Genomic DNA, 24,695 nt, shown 5'->3' with positions numbered 1-24,695 from the left:
GAGAAGGTCAAGTGTAGCTCCTTCTGTAGACAGTACAGAATGATAAAGTACATTTTTTCAACACATTTAACAAATTCCTCACCATTCAATGCCTTAACACAATGGCAGTCGCAGTCTTTCTTTGGAAAGTTAAAATCCCTTACTATTAAAGCATTTTTACTCTTACATGATCTGAGATCTCTCTACATATTTGCTCTTCTTATCAGTTTCCCACTGACTATTGGGACCTACAATACATCAAGGTGATCACCCTCTTCATATTTTTGAGTTCCACCCATGTAGCTTCACTGGACGATCCCTCAGAAATATCCCCTCTAAATACAGAGTAATGATTTCCCTAATGGTGTTGCTACTCCCCTTCTTCTCTTGCCTCCCTTTCTATCTTTTCTATCCTTCCCATAGCATTAAAATCCCGGAACACTGAGCTGCCAGTCCTGTCCGTCCCTCAGACATGTTCCTGTAATAGCTATGATGTCCCATCCCATGTTCCCATACATACTCTTGAGTTCATCTGCCTTATCTGTAAGAACCCTTGTATTGAAATAAATGCTGTTTAATTCATCAGAGTTACCACGTTCTCTACTTGCTCTTGCCTATCTTTTCTAATTAACTTGCTCTCTTTAACTTCAGAGCCATCCTCACCTGTCTTTCTATTCTCTCACTTCCGACTAATTTAAAGGTTCCCATATAGAAATAACAAATCTTCCAGCCAGGAAGTTGATTCCCCATCCAGTTCAGGTGAAAACTGTCTGTTTTGAACAGGTCTCTTCTGCCCCAGAAGATATTCCAATGATCCAAAAATCTGAATCCTTGCCCAATGCACCATCTCCTCAGCCAATTATTCTTTGGCCCTATTTTCTTATTCAAACTCTCATTAGCACATGGCTCCAGGAGTAATCCAGAAATTACTAGCTTTGAAGTTCTGCTTTTTAACCTTCTACCCAACTTCCTATATTCATTCTGAAAAACTTCAACCCTTTCCCTAACTATGTTGCTCTTACTGATGTGGACAACGACTTCAGGCTTCTCACACATCCCTTTTGACAATACACCAGGACAATATTCCAGTAATAGTACTGAAGACTTGTGCTCCAGAACTTGCCACACCCCCAGCCAAGCTCTTCCAAATGGAAAATTGCCCAAGTATGTCCTTGTAAGTTGGTGGGAAGGAAAATGGAAAGGTAGGATAGTTCAAGAGGACGGTGCTGAGTTGGAGGGTTGGATCTGGGATAAGGTGGGGAGAGGGGAGATCAGGAAACTGGTGAAATTGGCATTGATCTCCTGTGGTTGGAAAGTCCCAAAGCGGAAGATGAGATGTTCTTTCTCCAGCCATCAGGTGGCTAGAATTTGGCAGTGGAGGAGGCAACCTAAAGAGGTGTAAAACCTGCGCCCAAACCTCTTCTCTGCCTCATCTCTATCCAAGGCTCCAAAGGAATATTCCACGTCTGGCAAAGATTTTCCCAAACACCTCACCTACTGCGTCTGTTGCTCTCAATGAGACAGGAAACCAACTTACAGATCGTTTCGGAGAACATCTCCAGGACACACGCACCAATCAACCCCACCTCCCTGTGGCCGAACACTTCAAATTCCCCTCCCACTCTGCCAAGGACATGCAAGTCCTGGGCCTCCTCCACCACCAAGTTCTCACCATTGAATACCTGGAGGAAGAACACCTCACCTTCCACCTTGGAACCCTGCAACCACATGGGATCAATGTCAATTTCACCAGTTTCCTGATCTTCCCTCCCTTCACCTTATCCCAGATCCAACCCTCCAACTTGGCACCATCCTCTTGAACTGTTCAACCTGTCCATCTTTCTTCCCACCTATCCACTCCACCCTCCACTCCAACCTATAACAATCACTTCCCACCTTCATCTACCTATCGCATTCCCAGCTACCTTTCCCCCACCTCACCCTCCTCCCATTTATCGCTCAGACCCCTTGGGCTGCCCACCCATATTCCTGATGAAGAGCTTATGCTCGAAACATTGACTCTCCTGCTCCTCAGATACTGCCTAACCAGCTGTGTTTTTCCAGCATCACACTTTTTGACTCTGATTCCAGCATCTGAAGTCCTCACTTTCTCCACAGTGGCTACAAGAGCAGGTCAGAGGCTAGGAATACTGCAGTAAGTAATGCACCTCTTGATTCCCCAAAGCCTGTCCACCATCTGCAAGGCACAAGTCAGGAATGTGATGGAATATTCCCCACTTGCCTGGATGAGCACAGCCCCAGCAACACACAAGAAGCTTGACACCATCCAGGACAAAGCGGCTGCTTGACTGACAATACATCCACAAGCATCCACTTCCTCCACCACCAATGTTCAGTAGCAGCAGTGTGTCCTATCCACATGATGCACTGCAGAAATTCACCAAAGGTCTTGAGAAAGCACCTTCCAAACCCAAACCACTTCCACCTAGAAGGAAAAGGGCAGCAGATATATGGGAACACCATCACCATCACCCTGCAAACCACTCACCATCCTGACTTGGAAATTTATTGCTGTTCCTTCACTGAGTCAAAATCCTGAAATTCCCTCCTTGATGGCATTGTGAGTAAACCCATGGCAGGTGGACTGCAGCGGTACAAGAAGGCAGCTCACCAGCATCTTCTCAAAGGCAACGAGGAATGGACAATAAATACTGGCCAGCCAGTGATGCCACATTCCACAAAATGAATAAATAAACCTGCTTTCAGACTGTGTCAGATGTGGGAATTCTCTCTGAACATCATCCAATTTTCACAGGATGCTGTTTTAACTTCACTGGAGGAAAGGAAATTGAACAGGTCTTAATCCTCTTTGTCAACTGTGGTTAAGATCCTTTGCCTCTGCCTCTGAGTCCACATTCGTGATCATCAAGGGTTAAGGGGAAAGGCTAGGAAATTGGACACGAGGAGGGTCAGATTAGCCATGATTCTATTGAATAGTGGAACAGGCTCAAGGGGACAAACTATCTGCTCTTATTTCTATTTCTTATGATCTTATGCTCGGTCTTCACTAACACTGCAGTCCAGTTTCATCTCACTACTACATAAGGACAGGATCAGTGGGTGAAGCTCTGTCAGTAACAATCTCAGTCTCTTCTACTGTCTGTTCACAGCTTTCTCCTTGACATGTTTTGATTTTCACTATATCAAGGGAGAAGTCATAGAGTCATAGAGACGTACAGCATGGAAACAGACCCTTCAGTCCAACCTGTCCCTGCCAACTAGATATTCCAACCCAATCTAGTCCCACCTGCCAGCACCCGGCCCATATCCCTCCAAACCCTTCCTATTCATATACCCATCCAAATGCCTCTTAAATGTTGCAATTGTACCAGCCTCCACCACATCCTCTGGAAGCTCATTCCATATACGTACCACACTCTGCAAGAAAAAGTTGCCCCGTAGGTCTCTTTTATATCTTTCCCCTCTCACCCTAAACCTATGCCCTCTAGTTTGGGGCTCCCCCACCCAAGGGAAAAAACTTTGTCTATTTATCCTATCCATGTCACTCATAATTTTGTAAAGCTCTATAACATCACCCCTCAGCCTCCGACGCTCCAGGGAAAACAGCCCCAGCCTGTTCAGCCTCTCCCTACAGCTCAAATCCTCCAACCCTGGCAGCATTCTTGTAAATCTTTTGTGAACCCTTTCAAGTTTCACAACATCTTTCCGATAGGAAGGAGACCAGAATTGCATGCAATATTCCAACAGTGGCCTAACCAATGTCCTGTACAGCCACAGCATGACTTCCCAACTCCTGTATTCAATACTCTGACCAATAAAGGAAAGCATACCAAATGCCTTCTTCACTACTCTATCTATCTCCACTTTCAAGGAGCTATGAACCTGCACTCCAAGGTCTCTTTGTTCAGCAACAGTCCCTAGGACCTTACCATAAAGTGTATAAATCCTGCTAAGGTAGCTGAAAAAGTGATAGGTATATGAAGGTGAGGGAGAAGGTCAGAGGGGGGATGGCAGGTCCAGAGATGGTGCTGAGTTGGAAGCTTGGGACTGGGATAATATGGGGGGGGGGGGGGAAAATCAGGAAGCTGCTGAAATCCACATTTATCCCGTGAGGTTGCAGGGTCCCGAGGCGGAATATGAGGCATTCTTCCTCCAGGTGTCAGGTGGTAATGGTTTGGTGGTGGATGAGGCCCAGGACCTGAGGTCCTTGATGGAGTGGGAGAGTGTTTGGCCAAGGGGCGGTAGGATTGGTGGGTGTGGGTGTCCCAGAGATGTTCTCTGAAACAATCCAAAAGAAGGCGTGCGGTCTCCCTGATGTATAGGAGACCATACCGGGTGCAATGGATGCAGTCAATGACATTGGTAGAGGTACAAGTAAATTTCTGACAGATGTGGGGCCTTTGATGGAGGTGAGGGAAGTGGTGTGGATTCAGGAGCACCCTATTCCCTGAGCATAACTTAATATATTCTAATTCTAGGGGCCAATAACTTACAGCAAGTCAATCAAAATTCTGAATCCTGTTACTCAATGACCATGGGACAGCTAGTCATGATGGTAGATAACCTTGTCTGCCTCCAATTGAAGATTAGTTTTCAAGCTTTCTTAGAACAAAACCTTATTTTGAAAACACCGAACTTGGCACTGATAAATCTTTTGTTTTGCAGTTCTTGCAGTGGCAAGGAAAGGTGACAGGATGTGGGCTGGTGGGGGGGGCATGGACCTGACAAGGGTGTCACAGAGGGAATGGTCTCTCCAGAATGCTGATAGGGGTAGGGAGGGAAGTATATCTTCGGTGGTGGGGTCCTTTTAGAGGTGGCGAACGTGGCAGAGGATGATGCGATGTATGCGGAGATTGGTGGGGTGGAAGGTGAGGACTAGGGGGTTCTGTCCTTGTTGCTTTGGGAGGGGTGGGTTTCAAGGGCAGTTGTGCATGAAGTAGAGGAAATGCACTGGAGGGCATCATCAACCACATGGGAAGGGAAGTTGTGAACATGGAAGAAGGATGTCATCTGGGATTTTCTCAGGTGGAATTGGTCATCCTCGAAACAAATGCGGCGGAGGTAGGGGAATTGGGAATAACTGGTGATCTTACAGGAGGTAGGGTGGGAGGAGGTGTAGTCTAGATAGTTGTGGGAGTCAGTGGGCTTGTAGTAAATGTTAGAGTAGATGGCAGTGCATGGCTGATAGCATGGAGTGAAGGATCTGGAAAGAGAATCATTGTTGAAGGTTTCAGATTTGTAGTGTGTACTGGATGTCCTTACAGTAGATGGCTAATTTATTCTGGACTGTTTTTAATTGTTCATTTCTTCTGAAAACCTGTCAGATACGTTTGATATACCATCATATATTTCTCCAATTTTCAGAACAGCTCCTGCTATCTATTATCCTAACTTTTCCATTGAACTATCTACCATTTCTGATTTTAAAAATCCCAGTACCATCATAGGTTCAGTCAAAGTTGCTTTTCTCAGCTTCTCAAACTTAAAACCAATTAATCCTTGACTTCTGCGATGTCCCACTCCTGACGTACTGTTGATCTTTGGTGTGTTTTTGATCAATTATCTATTAGAAGCAGTCAATGATTTGCAGCAGTTTTCTGACAGTTTATTGAATTTGTTACAAAGCAGCAGTTTAAATATGATACATTAGTTAAAGTAGACAAAAAAAGAATAGAACCATGACAATTGGGATGGTTCACTAACACCAGAAAACAAACGAATTATTAATATGTAATGTGTCAGTCTTGTTAATGTTGTGTAGGCAGCATCAAACTCTCTAGCTGAAATGTTAGGAAACACTTTACTGTACCTTCCTCCTCTTCTAGCTCATCTTCCATTTAGAGAAGACAGTTCTTTGGGGACCGCCCGATGAAGACCACCCATTCAGGAGCACCCTATTCCCTGAGCATGACTTAATATATTCTATTTCTAGGGGTCAATAACTTACAGCAAGTCAAAATTCTGAATCCTTTTAGCCAATGACCATGGGACAGCTAGTCATGATGGCAGATAACCTTGTCTGCCTCCAATTGAAGATTAATTTTCAAGTTTTCTAAGAACAAAACCTTATTTTGAAATAATCGCACTTGGGAAATGAGGCACTGATCAAATCTTTTGTTTAAAAAATAAAAAACTGCAGATGGTGGAAATCAGAAACAATAACAGAAATTTCTGTAAAAATTCAGCAGGTCTCGCATCTGTGGAGAGAAAATGGAGTTAATGTTTCAGGTCCAGTGACCTGAACCAATTCTAAAAAGGGTCACTGGACCTAAAACATCAACTCTGTTTTCTCTTCACAATCCTTTTATTTATGCTGGTAGAAGGCTACTTGCTACTGCAATGCTATTTTATGAAGTTGCGTACTGCACAGAAAATACTGAAGTTGGAATAGTAAGAGGACATGCCAACATTTCTGAATCAGGCATGCTGCAGTACTCCAGCAACGTTCAATACAAACTGCAGGAATAACACCTCATCTTTTACTTTACAGCCTTCAGAACTCAGCACTGAGTTTAACAATTTTCGAATATTAATACTCTCCTCTATGCTCATTAACTACCTCCACACCCTTAGTTCCTGTTTTGTATGGGTTGCTCTCAGCACAGCCAACCCATTTTCAAATTTTACACTTCTCATTAGCACTCTACTCAGCATTTATATTTCCCTTGGCTTGACATCAGCAATCCATGTTTGCCTATCCCTTTTTACTAACTTTTCTTCCTCTATCTCCCTGTCGGGCACCAACTCCATGTTTTCTATTCACTCATCAGCCTAAGTATCACCTTTTCCCAGTTATTTTCAGTTCCAATGAAGGGTCACTGGGCTTGAAACATTAAATCTATGTTTCTCTCTAAAGATACTGCCAAGCCTGCTCAGTTTCTCCAACACTTACTGTTTTTGTTTAAGGTGTCTAAAGAAGCGTTACACTTGAAACATTGACCTCCACCTACTGATGCTGCCTGGCTTGCTATGTTCTTCCAGCCTCCTGCTCGTCTACCTTTGTTTAAGGTGGTGGCAATATTCTATATTAGTTGTAATCTTGGTGATATTCTTGTATCACTTGATGAAGGTTTTACCTTATATGAACATTTCAGGTGTTAATTCTCACCTTACTTCCATCAGTCTTGGATGCTCCTCCCACCATACCCGCTGATGTTGATTAATCAAAGTATGTTCTTTGTTTAATTTTCCTGCTTGCAAGATTTTCTGAATCTATACATAAAATAAAAGGGATAAAATAGCATGAATCCACATTGTTCAATCAATAAATTGCGCAAGGAAATGGAGTACTGAGTCATGGAAATTGAGAGTTACTGATCAATGCTAAATCATCTGACCTCAAACAACAGTAAGAACACTACAATTGGCAAGGGATGAGGGGAGAAAATTCAGCCAAGTTTTTGTCTTTAGCCATCCATTCATGAAACTTTTAATTGTCTGTGGGCTAAGTTGAAGCCAACATCATGAATGGCTATGATACGTCAACATTGTGGAATGAATTACCAAACTTTTCTCATGAACAACTCAAGCATGAAGGATAAAACAACTGAGGACTATACAGCATTAGCTGTATAGGAAAAATCTTCGCATGATACAAAGAGAAGAAAAAATTAAAATTGTGAACCTTTGCATTTCATTCTTCCCCATCTTTGTTACCTACTTCAGCCTTGGAAACTTTTACTTCAATTTCATTTTCAACCAATTTCCTTCACCTCTGCCATTGGTGGGTATAACTTTGGCTGGACTGTCTGGTCCTTAGCTGTGAAATTTCTTCCTAAATACACTCACTTATACTTCCAGGTGCTCCTTAGAACAAAGAACATAGAACAATACAGCGCAGAACAGGCCCTCCAGCCCTCGATGTCATGCCAACCTGTGAACTAATCTAAGCCCATCCTCCTAAACTAGCCCATCAGCATCCATGTGCTTATCCAAGGATTGTCTAAATCTCCCTAAAGTGGCTGAGTTAACTACATTAGCAGGCAGGGCATTCCATGCCTTACCACTCTGAGTAAAGAACCTCGCTCTGATATCTGTCTTAAAATCTATCACCCATCAATTTGTAGCTTTGTCCCCTCGTACAAGCTGACGTCATCATCCTAGGGAAAAGACTTTCACTGTCTACCCTATCTAATCCTCTGATCATCTTGTATGTCTCTATCAAATCCCCTCTTAGCCTTCTTCTTTCCAATGAGAACAGTCCCAAATCTCTCAGTCTTTCCTCATGAGATCTTCCGTCCAGACCAGGCAACATCCTGGTAAATCTCCTCTGCACCTCTTCCAATGCTTCCACATCTTGTAATGGGGTGACCAAAACTATACACAATATTCCAAGTGCAACCGCACCAGTGTTTTGTATAGTTGCAGCATGATATTACGGCTCCAGAACTCAATCCCTCTACTAATAAAACCTAACATACCGTAAGCCTTCTTAACAACACTATCAACCTGGGTGGCAACTTTCAGGGATCTATGTACATGGACTCCAAGATCCCTCTGCACATCCACACTACCAAGAATCTTTCCATTGACCCAGTATTCTACCTTCCGGTTATTCTTTCCAAAGTGAATCACCTCACATTTATCTGCATTGAACTCCATTTGCCACCTCTCAGCCCAATTCTGCAGTTTATCCAAGTCCCCCTGCAACCTGCAACATTTTTCCACACTGTCCACTACTCCACCAACTTTAGTGTCCTTAAAACCTATTTCTTTATCCAAGCTTATCACCTGTCCTAATAGCAAAAGTTGCACAAAAATTGGTATGTTAAAGATACCATATAAATGTAGACTTTTGTAAAATATGGTCTGAATTCAACATTTACAAAATCAAAGCTTGCAAGCTCAAGTGGGGACTATAAACACAATTGTTTACAAGTAGTAAATGAATTTGAGCAGAGATAGCACTTGTTGAGATCTGACGTAAATAGAAATTTGTCTGGGAATTTAATCTGTTCCATCCATAAGTAGGCCATTATGTTTATTATGTCTGCCTTCTATTATCACCTCTGTCTGCTTAACCATACCATTATCTACTCCTAAGAAAATATGAGGTGCATACAGGGTAACTCTTATGTTATCTTTGTCCTCCCTATCTTTTACTTATCCCTCCCTCAACTCAACAACACAAATGAAATCTAGAACTCAGTGAGATGGAGAAGATCACACTTGTTTTCAACCACTCCATGGCATAGTGCAAAAGTACCCTAGACATTACATTTTCTCATTAATGTAAATTGATTATATTTAACTTGATTTGATTTATTGTCACATGTACCTAGGTACAGCAAAAAATTTTGTTTTGCATGCAGTACAGGCAGATCATACCATACAAAATGCACAACAGTAATAGAACAGAGCGAGGAATGCAATATAGAGAAGTGTACAAAGAGCAAGGTCAACATTAAATTTGAAATTTGAGAAGTCTAGTAATAGTAAGGAAGAAGCTGTTCTTGAATCTGTTGGTACGTGTGTTAAGCTATCATGTTTTCTGCCTGATGAAAGAGGTTAGAAGAGATTGTAACTGGGATGGGAGGGGGTCTTTGATTATATTAATTGCCTTTCCAAGGCAGTTGTAAGTATAGAGGGAGTCAATGGATAGAAGGTTGGCTCGCATGATGGACTGGGCTGTGTTAATGACTCGCTGCAGTTTCATATGGTCCTGGGCAGAGCAGTTGCCATAGCAAGCTGTGATGCATCGGATGGAATGCTTTCTGTGGTGCATCTATAAAATGAAAATTGGTAAGTCTCTATAAAGATTTCCTTCACATCCTGAGGAAATAGAGATGTTGTTGCACTCTCTTGACCATTGCATCAATGAGGGTGGACCAACACAGATTGTTGGCAATCATCACCCCAGGAACTTGACTCTCTTGACGATCTCCACCTCAGCTCCTCTGATGTAGATAGGTGTTCTAAAGTCAATGACCAGCTCTTTGATTTTGCTGATGTTGAGAAGATTGGTAACTTTACACCATGCCACCAGGCTCTCTATCTTTTTCCTGTATTCTGCCTCATCATTGTTTGAGATCCAGCCTATAATGATGGTGATGTCAGTAAAATTGTAGATGAATTTACAACAAAATTTGGCCACACAGTCATGAGTATCCAAGGCATATAGCAAGAAGCTGAGTACGCAACCCTGTGAGATGCCAGTGTTGAGGATTGTTGTGGAGGAAGTGCTCTTGCCTATTCTCACTGATTGCAGTTTATGGGTCAGGAAACCAAGGATCCTGTTGCAGAGGGCAGAGCAGACACCTGGGTCTCAGACTCTGGGGATTAGTTTAGTTGAAATTATAATGTTGAAGGCGGAGCTGTAATCAATGAGTAGGAGCCTGACGTAGGTGTCCTTGTTATCCAGATAATCCAGGGATGAATGTAAAGCCAGGGAGATAGTGTCTGCCGTGGACCTGTTGTAGCTATGGCGAATTGCAAGGGATCGAGGCAGGTAGGCTAGAATTGATATGATATTAACCTACTTGTCCAAAGTATTAATTTTTGAAAATTCCAAGTCAAATGTTGGAATGCCTATATAATTTAATACCAATGTGTTGGTGGATTTTACTTAAAGAATTAATTAATTCTGCTGAAGAGATTTAAAGGCCACACACAATATTGATATTGGCATAGGCCACTGCATTTTACATAGATATAACGTTAATATTAAACCATGTGTGGAAGATTCTAGTAATTCCTGAACATCGCTACTCCACATTGTGTGAGACAATATGTCCATAACAATAGACTAGTTCTGCAAAACTGAATGGTGTAGCTACTGTACATTAAACATTTGTGGTATTGTAAACCAACCAAAGAATCGATTTCCTGTTATAAAGGCTTATAAAAGCATTTGCTTGCATTGCTGTGCATGTTTGCAATAGAAAAGGCATGAAAATGATTCTACTACCACAGCTTTAAAAATATTCATTTTGAATCAATGATTAGAAGGTGCATAAATAAACAGTTGTTTGACATGCCATTGGACTTTTCCTCCAACCTTCTTAGTTAATATCTGGTTCAGATGTGGGCTTGGTTGGATAACTGGGAAGACAAACCTAACTCTAGCCACAAAATAATAAAGTGTATTTTTCAATTAGTGTTTCAGTACCATTACATGGCTATTAGAAGATTATTCCTTTAAACCAATTACTTTTGAAGAATTGTTACATTAAATTGAATCGCCCCATGGAGCATAAAACTTATATTTTAAAAGCTTATGCCTGAAGTTTGGCACCTTAGGCGGAATAATTTATATACTACTGCAATACGTGTTCAATTCCAAAACAGTCATTTCAAAAATGACCCACTCAAATCAGTTTTGTCAGATTTTAAATTACTTGTCATGTTAGGCTAACATCCAAAATGGATGATGGGACAAGACCAATGGAAACATTTAACTTTAAGTATTAGAAATTCTTAAAAGAAAATTGAGCAGGTGAGATGTGGCAAAGTCATTATAAAGGAAGTAAAAATATCTTAAAACACTAAATAAAATGAAAACGGCAAGTGCAGAATTCAAATCACTCACGGTGATGGGCATACTTTAATGTTCCTTTCATGTAGAGTAAGTATTTAAGCAGGGTCAAAAAATAATATGTTGAAGCTGAGAGATATGAAGACGACAGCAAAAGGGCAGAAGGACAGGTCAGGGTCTTTTGCCCAAATAGTTAGTTAATAAACAAATGCACAGAGCATTATTATGATCCTGTTGAGACATAATTCTTCAGACATATGAATTACTCAATGTCCTGACAAAGAATAGCACAAGGTTTGTTTTGACCAAGATGGGAGAAATGCACTGTCTTTCTCTAGTTACATTATTTCATGAGCAACAACATAAATTCAATTGTTTACCTTGCTCCCAAACATACAGATTAATGGCTCGAGTATGTAATTCACTCCCCTTGAGCCTGTTCCACCTTGCAATAACTGATTTGATTAGAAACTTAAATCCAAATGCTCACATAACTATTGATCAGCTTTCACTTCCTTGCATAACATGCATCTATCTACCATTGCCTTAAAAATATTCAATGACTCTGGTTTCACGACTTTGACAGGAAATCTAAAGATGCACAATCCTCTCAAAAAAAAACTCACCTTATCTCTATTTAAATGGGTCACCACAAATTTTTTTAAATAGTGCTAGTTCTATGTTCTCTTATAAGAGGACCTTTCCCACCCCTGGTTGTAATCTCTTCCAACCTTTCCATGAGGCAGAAGACATAAAAGTTTAAACACGTACCAAAAGGTTCAAGAACTGCTTTTTCCCTGATGTTATTAGACTTCTGATTGGACCTCCCAAATTTCAAATCTAATCTTGTAACTGGTGATATGAACTGCTGATATGAACAATAATATTATGATATGATATATTAATTTTATTTTAGTTTTACAGCAAATATTGAATTGTTTTTTTCCCCTTTAAAGAGGAGATACTTGTTTTAAACTAATTTTGAGTCAGTCATCCAACGTTGGCTGCTCAAAGACAAGAATGCAACTGGCACAGGAAAGATAATTTCATTGATAACAAAATACTATTTGAATAATAGTAAGAGAAGAAAATGCAAGGAAAAGAATGGGGCCTTTACAATCTCTTACAATTAGAAAAAGGTATAAGGAATGGAATGCAATCAACAGAAACTATCAGAATTGATAAATGAAGACAGCACTGAAAACTGCAATGGAACTTATAGGTTACCAATAGCAGTGACCAAGTGGTAGAATATATTATTTCATAGTGTGGAGAGGCTTTTAGCAAAAGCAGAAATATTTAGATTGAGAGGTGCAGAGTGGCTGAGCATTTCACAGAAATTTTAGCTAATTAGAGAGAGCTAATGTAAATATATTGAATGCAGCTCATGTTTCATCTTAACAGAGATTCTTAAGGAAATAACTAGTTGTAGAAATGGGAATGGTAATGGAATGGTGGAAAAATACCATATGAAATTTACTAGAAAGAAATTCAAATTGACTCATTTTCATATGAAGAACAAGGGAAAGCAGTATAAAACAAAGAACACAATATTAAAAATTGTACAGTAGCAGAGAGACTCTGAAATCCTTGATGGTGGCACTGCATATTGGGAAAGCAGTTAATAAGGCATACCTGAATCTTGCGTACAGAAACAAATTATGGTGAAGCTTTATAAGTCACTGATCGGAGTTTAAAAAGATAATTGTCTCCAATTTTGGACATTTTACTGTACAAAAGAATGAAGGCATTGGAGAGGGTGCAGAAGAAATTTACAGGAATGGTTCTGATGACAATCGATATCAGTTACATGGATAGAGTGGGAAAGTGAACTATCCATTTGAAAAGAGAAGGTTGAGGGAAGTACTTTATACAGATGGTAAAAGGTATGGCAGGTTGGAACAAAGTAGGTAGAGAGAAACTGTTCACATTTGTGGAGAGGTCAAGAACCAAAGGACTCTATTTTAAGATAATTGGCAATAGAAACAGAGGTGACATGAGGAAAAATTACTTTACACAGCAAAACGTTAGTCTGTGGTGGAGGTAGAATTACTCATGTACTTCAAAATGGAATTAGATAATCATTTGCAAACAAAAAAATTGCAGATCTATGGTGAAAAGTCTGGGAAGTTGGACTAGCTGTGCAGCTGTTACAGAGACATGGCACAAACATGATGAGTTTCCTTCCATGCTGGAACTGTTCTATGATGTTGTATGGCTTACATGGACTTCTCTTTGGCAATCAATAAATTCCACATGACAGTGCCAACTAAAATTTATAAAATTGAAGGCAAATTATTGACCTGATTAGGAGAAATTAAGTGAGCCAAAAGACAACATTTGCTGCATGTGTGCTACAAATTACACTAGAAACCGATTTAATATTATGAGTGATGCATTTAAATACTTTTTCTGGTAGAACAGAACTTTAAAATTGCTAAAACAGGACAAGGAATCAAATCCATATTGCACTCATCAGAACGTGAGGACGCAAAAACTTGAAAAAAGTAGACACTAATTGATGCAGAATGAGGGGAGAGTGCTGACTACTTGGGCCATCACTAGCATGGAGATGCAGTTAATTGTCAATCTTAGTTCTCAGATCAAGTAGTGAGACTTGAAATAGACAGGGTGTTATCATGGGAATGTAGCATGAATTGGCTTCATGAACCCTTCTTTTCCATACGAAAAAGGTGCAATGGATGTGCGTATTTATTCTGCCTTTTTATTATTGTATGTAAATTTAACTCACCCAAATGTATCACATTTTGAACTTGATTAATAATTATAAATTGGTTTCTGGTTTCTTAGCACAGCCCAGATTATTTATCAATGATTTTCAATGGCAGAAAAGCTGAAGAAAATTTTAACCATTTGGCCAAGCCAATGGGGGAGCTTTAAAAGGGAGACAGGTGTTATTGAAGATTAGAGATAATGACTAGTTTGTTCATTTGAATTCAGTTATTCAGATGAAAATATTTGTCATTGGTCCTGTAATATTCTACATTTCCAAGAAAATTAGAACTCATGAGTGGAATAATTAGTTTATCTGGTTACATACCACACTCGCCTGGATTGCCTTACAATTTCAGGCATGAATTTCTCAATTCTTTTTAAAATTGACCACAATATGTTTTTAAATATAATTGCATTCCCCAAGATGGGATTTACTAGATACATTAGAGGGTGATGCATGAGGTTCCACTGTCTAATGGACTGAGAATGATGGTCTTTTCTACCTTGTGTGTGCAAGAAAATGGTAAGGAAGAAAGGAAAGAGAAAAACAGTGAATAGAATAAACTCTCTAAAGTCACAAACAAATAGAAATTGCTCCAGAAACTTAGCAAGTCTGGCAACATCTGTGTAGAGAAAACAGAGTCAACATTTTGGAACCAGTGATCAGTCTTCAGAACTTTTAAATTTAAAATTGTCTCTATGTTGCATAAAGTTGAGTTTCTAATCTTCAAGTAACTATATTCTTATGGCTATCTCAAAGTCACAAGAGATGAACAAGAAAACCCAGTTAGCAAGTTTCTATCAGTCCAAAGATTAAATATAAATGAACCAACATTTCCATATCTGGTATGCAGACCTGTTTGAGTTACTGTTCTAAAATACTGCATTCTTTTGATTTAATTTCTTATTGTCACATGTACCTAGGTATAGCAAAGCTTTGCTTTGCCTGCAGTCCATACAAAGTGCATTATGGTTATAGAACAGAGCAATGAATATAATGTTAAGGCTGCAGAGAAGGTGCTCAGGGAGTGAGATCAACATTAAATTTAAAACTTGAGAGGTCCGTTCAGAGGTCTAATAACCGTGGGGAAGAAGCTGTTCTGGAATCTTCGCATGTGTATACAGACTTTAATATCATCTGCCCAGAAGAGGTTGAAAAATGTACAACCCAGTTGGAGGAGTCTTTGATTATGTTGCTAGGTTTCCCGGGGCAGCAGGAAATACAGAGTCAATGGATAGAAGGCTGGTTTATGAGACAGACTGGGCTGTGTACATGACTCTCTGTAGTTTCTTATGGTTTTGGGGAGAGCAGTGCCAAACTATGGTATGATGAATCCAGATAGAATGTTTTCCACTGTATATCTATAAAAAAATAGTAAGATTCATACAAGGTTTTCAAATTGTTAGGGCAAGTTGGCAACCTGCTTTCTGGAGGTCAATATGGAGAGATATGCAGAAATAATCTTCCGAGATATGTCTCAACACAATTCTTCCATGAACTAGACCAAATTGAGAACGGTCCACTAAAGGATGATGAAGGAAGGCTGTGTGCCGAACCTGAGAGAATGTGTGAGATTCTGAATGATTACTTTGCATCAGTGATCACTGAGGAGAGGAACATGATGAATCTTGAGATTAGAGATAGAAGTTTAATTAGTCTGGATCACGTTGGCATAAGTAGGGAAGATGTGTTATGTATGTTGGAGGTTATTAAGGTGGACAAATCCCCAGGACCGGATGGGATCTATCCCAGGTAGCTGAGGGAGGCGAGGGAGGAAATAACTGGGGCCCTGACAGATATCTTTGTGGCATCCTTAAATACAGGTGAGGTGCTGGAGGACTGGAAGGTTGCTCATGTAATCCCCCTGTACAAGAAGGGTAGTAGGGATATTCCGGGTAACTACAGACCAGTGAGCCTGACGTCAGTGGTAGGGAAGTTGCTGGAGAGGGTACTGAGAGATAGGGTCCATTTATATTTAGAAAAGAATGAAGTTATCAGTGATAGGCAACATGGTTTTGTGCAGGGGAAATCGTGCCTTACCAACTTAATAGAGTTCTTCGATGAAGTGACCAAGTTGTTAGACGAAGTAAAGGCTGTTGATGTCATATACATGGCCTTTAGAAAGGCGTTTGATAAGATTCCCCATTGTAGACTAAGGGAGAAAGTGAAGTCACATGATGTGCAGGGTGTTCTAGCTAGGTGATAAAGAACTGGCTGAGCAACAGGAGACAGAGCGTAGTGGTTGAAGGGAGTTTCACGAAATGGAGAAAGGTGACCAGTGGTGTTACATAGGGGTCAGTATTGGAGCACTGTTGTTTGTAATATACATGAACGATCTAGAAGAGGGCACTGTTGGTATGATCAGCAAGTTTGCAGATGACACAAAGATTGGTGGAGTAGCAGAAAGCGTAAGGGACTGTCAGAGAATACAGGAGGATATAGATAAACTGGAGAGTTGGGCAGAAAAGTGGCAGATGGCTTTCAATCCAGACAAATGTGAGGTGATGCATTTAGGCAAGTCTAATTCTAAAGCAAATTATATAATGAATGGAAGAGCCTTGGGAAAAGTTGATGGGCAGAGAGATCTGGGAGTGCAGGTCCATTATACCCTGAAGGTTACTGCACATGTGGATAGAGTTTGCTTGCCTTCATTGGAGTATAAGAGCTGGCAAGTTATGTTGAAATTATACAAAACATTGGTTCGCTGCATTTAGAATACTGTGCACAGTTCTGGTCGTCACATTACCAAAAGGATGTGGACGCTTTGGAGAGGGTGCAGAGAACGTTTATGAGGATGTTGCCTGGTATGAAGGTGCTAGCTATGAAGAGAGGTTGAGTAGGTAAGGTTTATTTATACTAGAAAAAAAGATTGAGGGGGGACCTTATTGAGGTTTACAGAATCATGAAGGGTGTAGACAGGGTGGATACAGACAAGCTTTTTCCCAGAATGAAGGATTCAATAACGAGAGGTCATGCTTTCAAGGTGAAAGGTGGAGGTTTAAGGGGATACACGTGGCAAGTACTTCACACAGAAGGTGGTGGGCGTCTGGAAACGTAATGCCAGCAGAGGTGGTAGATGCAGGCACGGTAGATTCATTTAAGGTGCGTCTGGATAGATGCATGAGTAGGTGGGGAGCAGAGGGATACAAATGCTTAGGAATTGACCGGCAGGTTTAGACAGTACGTTTGGATCGGCTCAGGCATGGAGGGCGGAAGGGCCTGTTCCTGGGCTGTAAATTTTCTTTTGCTTATTTCTCAAAGAAAACAATGAAACAAAAACAGGAATTACTGGTGAAACTCACCAGGTCCAAGAAGAAAGCAGACTTAACAAGCTATTGAAGAGTTGCCGGACACTAAATGTTATCTCTGCTTTCTTTCCATGGATACTACCAGTCCTGCTGAGTTTTACCAGCAATTTCTGTTTTGTTTCAGATTTCCAGCATCCACAGTTCTTAATTTCATATTAGCAACAAAAAGCTTTTCTATTCACTCAGGATATGATTTTTGCTGGCAGGTCAGCATCTGTTGCACACTCTTAATTTCCCTTGAACTGAAAAACTTGCTAAGGCATTTCAGAGGGGAGTTTATGGTCAATCACAATGCTGTTGATAAGGCAGACTAAGTTAGGATGGCAGATTTCATTCCCTAGAGGATGCCAGTGAACAAGTTGGGTTTTTACTGCAATCAATTGTAATTTCAGGGTTACAATTACTAGCTTTTCATTCCAGACATTTTCATCTATTGAACTTTAATTCTATCAGATGCCATGGTGGAATTTGGACCTGAACCCCAGAGCATAAGTCTAGGTGTCTGGATTACAAGTTCTGTGACATTATCATTATGTTATATTCTCTTTTGTTGATATATTTTTATTTACCATTGACTATTATTAGTTATGGTATTGCATTCTGTTCTTACCTTTGCATAAATTTGATTTACCTTAAGATCAGTGTGAAGACATGCCACCCTTTTGGCTTCAGCAAGAGCCTTAAGTTGTTCATAGTCAACTGGCTTATACTTTTGACTTCCAAGGCCATATTTCATTCTTATAACCAGTTTCTCTAATAGAAAATGATTAAAGCATTAGAAATTTCATTGCAGTGTCACGATTATTTGTGCCTGGAAAGGTGAAATATAAGAGCACATAAAAATATTGGTTTTGAGTTTGACATCTTAATTCTTCCACAATATTCCAGATTCGATCTAACCAGGGTTTTGTAAAACTGAAGCCTAATCTCTTTTCTTATGAATCAATTCCCTTCACAATAAATTTTAACATTCTATTAGCTTTCCTAATTACTTGCTAGGCCTACACATTATCCTTTTGCAGATCATGCACTTATATTATTTACCTTATGTTGCCTCTGGTTCACTTGGCAATTACTTTCAATAGGTATTCTCTAGTTCTTCACTCTTAGGAATAGAAATGGTTTCACCATATCTAATCTGTCCAGACCCCACATCATTTCGAACATTTCTATCAAATATCCTCTCAATCTTTTTTCTCTTAGAACAGTTCCATCTTTGCTAATTGCTCCATTTAACTGAAGTCTCATTCTCAGAATCATTCTCATCATTGTTTTCTGTGACATCTCGATAGCTTTCACATGTTTCCTGAAGTGCTGTGCTCAAAGTTGAACACATATGAATAGGAAGGGTTCAGAGGGATCTGGACCAAATCCTGGCAAATGGGACGAGGACAGAATGGGATGTCTGATTGGCATGGATGAGTTGGACTGAAAGATCGTAAAACTCTATGACTCTATTATCACAATACTCCAGTTGATGTTGAATCTCTCTTTTATAAAAGTTCATTAGTACTTCTTTGCTTTTGTACCCTATGTTTCTACATATAAAACCTAGGAATTCATGTGCTTTTCTAAGTACTATCTCAACCTGCTGTGCCATTTTCAACAATTCATCAATATTTTGGTCCCTCTACTCCTCCACTCCCTTTGAAATTGTATCCTTTGTATTGCCTATTCTGACTCTTCATACAAACATGTGTTACTTTCCACTCCCCTGCACCCATTCCATCAGTGATGTCTTCTTAAAATCTGTCAATATCCTACAGTACACAATATTTCTAAGTTTTGTTATGTACAAAGTTTGAACATGTGCCCAAGTCTAGAACATTAAGAATAAAATAAAATGTTGTTTTAAAATCAAAATTCATAAATCAGAAATGGTGTGGTTCTAATCCTGATCACTGGGGAGTCCCATTATATTCCTTCCTACATTTTGAAAAACAAACACTACGTTCTGTCTCCGGTCACTCAAACAACCTCGTATCCATGCTGCTGCTGTCTCTTTTACTCAATGAGCTCGACTCTGTTGACAAGCTTGTTACATGGTACATTACCAAATACCTTTTAGAAATCCATGTACAGCACCTCAACAACATCGCCTTCATCAAATCTTTGTGCTATCTCTTCAAAAGAAGTGTCTCAAATTAAACACTTACATTCTTCCTGGGATGAGGGAATTATTTTATGAGAAAAGACTAGACAGATTGAGTGTATATTAACTGGAGTTTAGAAGAATAGGAGGTAATCTTAATGAAACAAATGATGCTGAGAGAACTTGACAGGATGAATGCCAACAATCTTGTTATGTGAGATACTAAACTTTAAAATAAGGTGTCTTCCTTTTAAGATGGCGATGAGGATGAGATTTTTCTCTGAGGGTTATTCATATCTGTAACTGTCTTTATATTTTTAAAGCTGAGTTAGATTATTGACTAATAAAGGGAGTGAAAAAGTATAGAGGCTAGATATGGAAGTACAATAGATGCCACAACCAAATTAGACATGATCTTATCAAGTGGTGGAATAGGCTCAAGACTCTGAATGGCCTACTCCTGTTCTTAAATTGTAAGTTCATATGATTTCTTGGTTAACCCACGCTTGTCCAAGTGATTTAATTTCTCCTAAATTCTCATTTCAAAAAGCTTTGCCACCAAATAAGATTAATATTGACCAGCCTGTAGTTGGTGGGTTGATTCTTATTTTTTTTGAACAACAATCTGCAATTCTGTTCTATTCAAGCACCACCCTAAGTGGTGGTGGATTGGAAGAGTACAGCCATTACTTCACAATTTCTAACTTTATTTCCCTGTATCTTTGTTGCACTTAATCTGATCCTGATGACTTAACAATTTTAACACAGGCAGTCTGTCTCAGTGTCTTTATCTAACCAATTTTTACCCAATCTAGTATTTCAACTATCTTCTCATCCATTATGGCTTTGGCAGCAGCAGCTTCCTCAATAAAGACAGATGCAAACTGCTCATTTAGTACCTTTGACATGCCCTCTGTCTCCCTGCCTAGGTCCCCTTTATGATCCAAAATCACCTTTGATATTTCTTTTTCAACACCTTTACTTTGTCGATTCATATGGATTATTTTAATTGCTTGTTGCTCCACTTTTGACAGAATATGCAGTTCCACCTCACTGATGCAAAAGTATTTAACTGGAGGACATCCTCTTTTATTGACATAATGATTTTTAATTCCATTGGAATTATATTAATTATGAAAATTCACAAAATATATAAAATCCTCATGTCAAAATGGATTTTTTAAAAAAATACTGTCTAAAATACAGTTAGAAGTCAGACTCAAAACACCTTGAAATGTTGACAATGACATTACACACACAATATTGAATTTAGCATGTTTTGATTCATAATTCTATCATTATTACTGATTCTTCAGTTAACATAACAAATAGTATAGAAAATGAAGGATAAGAAAAATAATCCAGTGATTACTTTTACAAACAACAACTCAACAGTACTTTCAATAAACATTTGGTCTCAACAATACATTGTGATAACGTACCATCAAATTAATGAACTGTACTCCACCAAAATGGGGTTTAAATTATTTGTGTATTTCCTGAATCTAATTTTATCCTCACTATCTCCGTTTTGTATTTAGAGTCATAGAGATATACAGCATGGAAACAGGCTCTTTAATCCAACTCATGCATGCCGACGATATCCTAATTTAATCTAGCCCCGCTTGCCAACATTTGACTCATATCCCTCCAAACCCTTACAATTCATTTACCCAACCAGATGCCTTTAAATGCTGTAATTGTACCAGCCTCTACTACTTCCTCTGGCAGCTCATTCCATACACACATCGCCCTCTGCATGAAAAAGTTGCCCCTTAGCTCCCTTTTATATTTTACCCTGAACCTATGCCCTCTAGTTCTGGACTCCCCCACCTTGGGGAAAAGACCTTGCCTGTTTATCCTATCCATGCCCCTTTTGATTTTATAAACCTCTATGAGTTCATCCCTCAGCTTCTGACGCTCCAGGGAAAACAGCCCCAGCCTGTTCAGCCTCTATCGCTCAAATCCTACAAATCTGGCATCATCCTTGTAATCTTTTCTGAACCTTGTCAAGTTTCACAACATCCTTACAAAAGGAAAAAGATCAGAACTGCATGCAATATTCCAAAAGTGGCCTAACCAATATACTCTACAGCCGCAACATGACCTCCCAACTCCTGTACTCAATGCTCTGACCAATAAAGAAAAGCATACCAAACACCTTCTTCACTATCCTATCTACCTGTAACTCTACTTTCAAGGAACTATGTGAGCATAAGAGGTATAGTTAGTAAGTTTGCAGATGACACCAAAATTGGAGGTGTAGTGGACAGCGAAGAAGATTACTTCAGATTACAACAAGATCTTAACCAGATTGGCCAATGGGCTGAGAAGTGGCAGATGGAGTTTAATTCAGATAAATGCAAAGTGCTGCATTTTGGGAAAGTAAATCTTAGCAGGACTTATACACTTAAAGGTAAGGTCCTAGGGAGTGTTACTGAACAAAGAGTCCTTGGAGTGCAGGTTCAGGGTTCCTTGAAGTGGAATTGCAGGTAGATAGGATAGTGAAGAAGGCGTTTGGTATGCTTTCCTTTATTGGTCAGAGTATTGAGTACAGGAGTTGGGAGATCATGTTGGGGCTATACAGGACATTGGTTAGACCACTGTTGGAATATTGCGTGCAATTCTGGTCTCCTTCCTATCAGAAAGATGTTGTGAAACTTGAAAGGGTTCAGAAAAGATTTACAAGAATGTTGCCAGGGTTGGAGGATTTGAGCTATAGGGAGAGGCTGAACAGGCTGGGGCTGTTTTCCCTGGAGCATCGGAGGCTGAGGGGTTACATTATAGAGGTTTATAAAATTACGAGGGGCATGGATAGGGTAAATAGGCAAAGTCCTTTCCCTGGGGTCGGGGAGTCCAAAACTAGAGGGCATAGGTTTAGGTTGAGAGGGGAAAGATATAAAAGAGACCTACGGGGCAACTTTTTCCACACAGAGGGTGGTACATGTATGGAATAAGGAAGTGGTGGAGGCTGGTACAATTGCAACATTTAAGAGGCATTTGGATGGGTATATGAATAAGAAGAGTTTGGAGGGATATGGGCCGGGTGCTGGCAGGTGGGACTAGATTGGGTTGAGATATCTGGTCGGCATGGACAGGTTGGACTGAAGGGTCTGTTTCCATGCTGTACATCTCTATGACCCTAATAGAAGCAGTCTGAATGGGTGGGGTCAAGCTCCCTTAGAACCAGGATTTTTAGTCTAGCTTTTAGTTACTACTGGGTTTGTGGAAGTCGCTACATCTCCCTCACTCTCTCTTTGCTGCAGCTAAAAGCTTGGGTTCTCTTCATGCTGCTAGAACTGATTGTGAGACAGCCTTTTTTACTGAATTTGTCTTTGTCAGGGGCATGTTTATGGTATATTACTATCTTGGAACAGTTGCTCTTTAATAGTTAAATAACCTATCATTCTGTTAAGTTTTCCAATAGGGTTAAGTGATTCCAATCCTTTCTTTTGTTTGTATTTTAGTTACAGTGTATGAATAAACAGTGTTTTGTTTCATGTCCAACAGTTTGGCCAATTGAATTGCATCTAGAACGCAACACACTGCACTTGTATGTTAACTAAGAAAAAGGGTCTAGACTATATCTTTGACATGATTTGAGGGGGTTTGGTCTGATCTATAATAGACTTTAACATGAGTGTAAAATTGTCTTGTACTTAACTGCTCTGGATTTTAATAGTGTAATTGCCGCTGATCATTTGCATGTTCACTAATATTGTGTCTCCATTCTTAATCAAAATTATGGCTTCATCATGCCAGTGTTAAATTTTATACTATATTTTTAACAGGTTGGCTTATAACATTCAGGCAATTAAACATGTATAATTTGAATAAATCTAAATTGAAGAAAACTTAAAACTATTTCCAAAATATACTTAGAGAATAAGGATTTGAAAATTGTTTTGCTAGTTTATTTTCTAATCTGTACTTATTTTCTCCCAATAATGATTCCTGTCAAATTTATTGGGTTCCTTGCCACGTCATTTTTTTCTTCAGAGAGACCAGACAGCAATGGTGATAAATTATTTAAATATATGATATGTTGAGGATCAGCTAGCTCTGAACAAAGTAAACACTGGGTGTGTATCCCTCAGAAGATCACTGCCCATACCAGCCCAGACATCAGTCAGAATTGGGAAAGCTGGAAGATTTTTTCCTTTCTGAAAATGTTACCTTTGAGCCACGATAGATGACCTAATGCACTAATGAGGAAATCAAACCTGGATTGAATGGGTTACAAAACTGAGTAACTAGATGAGTTACTATTAAAGAATATTCATAAATACCTGCATCATCTGCTCTGTGATTTGTGATGAACATTCGAAGATCCCTTCCACTCATTGCTCCTGAAGAAAAAAAAAGTTTATCCCAGTTTTATACATTGAATTTTTAAAAATTCAGAGAATTGTAAAGACTACTTATTTTAGATTGTAGACTAAAATGTTGGAAAGGATATTGCTTTAAACCAAGCAATGTGTGGAAGAAGATGTTACAATTTTAACAAGTTACTAGAACTCATTATAAGTTGGATGTCCAATGTTGCCTTATTCAAATAGTTGGGGGAGAATTCCAGAAGCATTGACTCCAGGTGTGCATTCAGGCAGTAATGCCTAAGGAATGTCCTTTGCTTGATTTTTCAACTGAACAGCTGTTGTGTGGGGCTCAGCATAGCAAAAGCCACTTGATTAGCTCCTGGGAAAGTGGCTACAGTCCTGGATGTGAATAATAGAACAGAAACACCTAACTTGTTAAAATCAAAAGCACCTCAATCTCAAGTAACACAAAAAGCTCCAAGGAACTATTCTCGCTATTTTCCTGCAAGTTGCTGACTTTGCAAACTGCCTGTTGAAAGGAGAAAGGGGGGCAGAGGTTGAGGAAACTACCTTCAGAGACACTAAAATGAGCAAATTCTCAACCAGTGAATAAAAGACAACATCAATGTGCAAACAAAGTCATATGATCAGCAGGAAATGAAAGAAAGTGGCAGAAACCAAAAAGAAACAACTCTAACTCCTGCAGCCCAGATTGATGTTCTTAAATTGTTTCTCTTTTTCTTTTCCTACTCCTAATATTCTTGTCATGTCTCTTATGTTCGTATTATGTGTATAGGAATTCTTTTTA

At 39.5% G+C, this 24,695-nt stretch overlaps 1 protein-coding gene across 2 annotated transcripts in view; it reads right to left on the bottom strand.

Annotated features, from left to right (window-relative positions):
- LOC132817447 (coiled-coil domain-containing protein 148-like) overlaps positions 1 to 24,695 on the bottom strand; it is a 100,661-nt gene that overhangs the window by 68,799 nt on the left and 7,167 nt on the right. Inside the window, exons 2-4 of one of the 2 annotated variants that reach the window (XM_060827894.1) lie at positions 23,861 to 23,920; positions 18,111 to 18,232; positions 7,070 to 7,173 (exon numbers count right to left, since the gene is read on the bottom strand). In XM_060827894.1, coding sequence (XP_060683877.1) covers positions 7,070 to 7,173; positions 18,111 to 18,232; positions 23,861 to 23,915 — 281 coding nt within the window. In that variant the 5' untranslated portion in view covers positions 23,916 to 23,920. The remainder of the gene's footprint in view (positions 1 to 7,069; positions 7,174 to 18,110; positions 18,233 to 23,860; positions 23,921 to 24,695) is intronic. The other variant, XM_060827893.1, reaches the window with a different exon arrangement.

This window comes from Hemiscyllium ocellatum, chromosome 7 (assembly GCF_020745735.1).
Source record: "Hemiscyllium ocellatum isolate sHemOce1 chromosome 7, sHemOce1.pat.X.cur, whole genome shotgun sequence".
Classification (NCBI taxonomy): domain Eukaryota; kingdom Metazoa; phylum Chordata; class Chondrichthyes; order Orectolobiformes; family Hemiscylliidae; genus Hemiscyllium; species Hemiscyllium ocellatum.
Note: the sequence above shows the minus strand (reverse complement) of the source record. Positions and strands in the feature narration are given on the sequence as shown.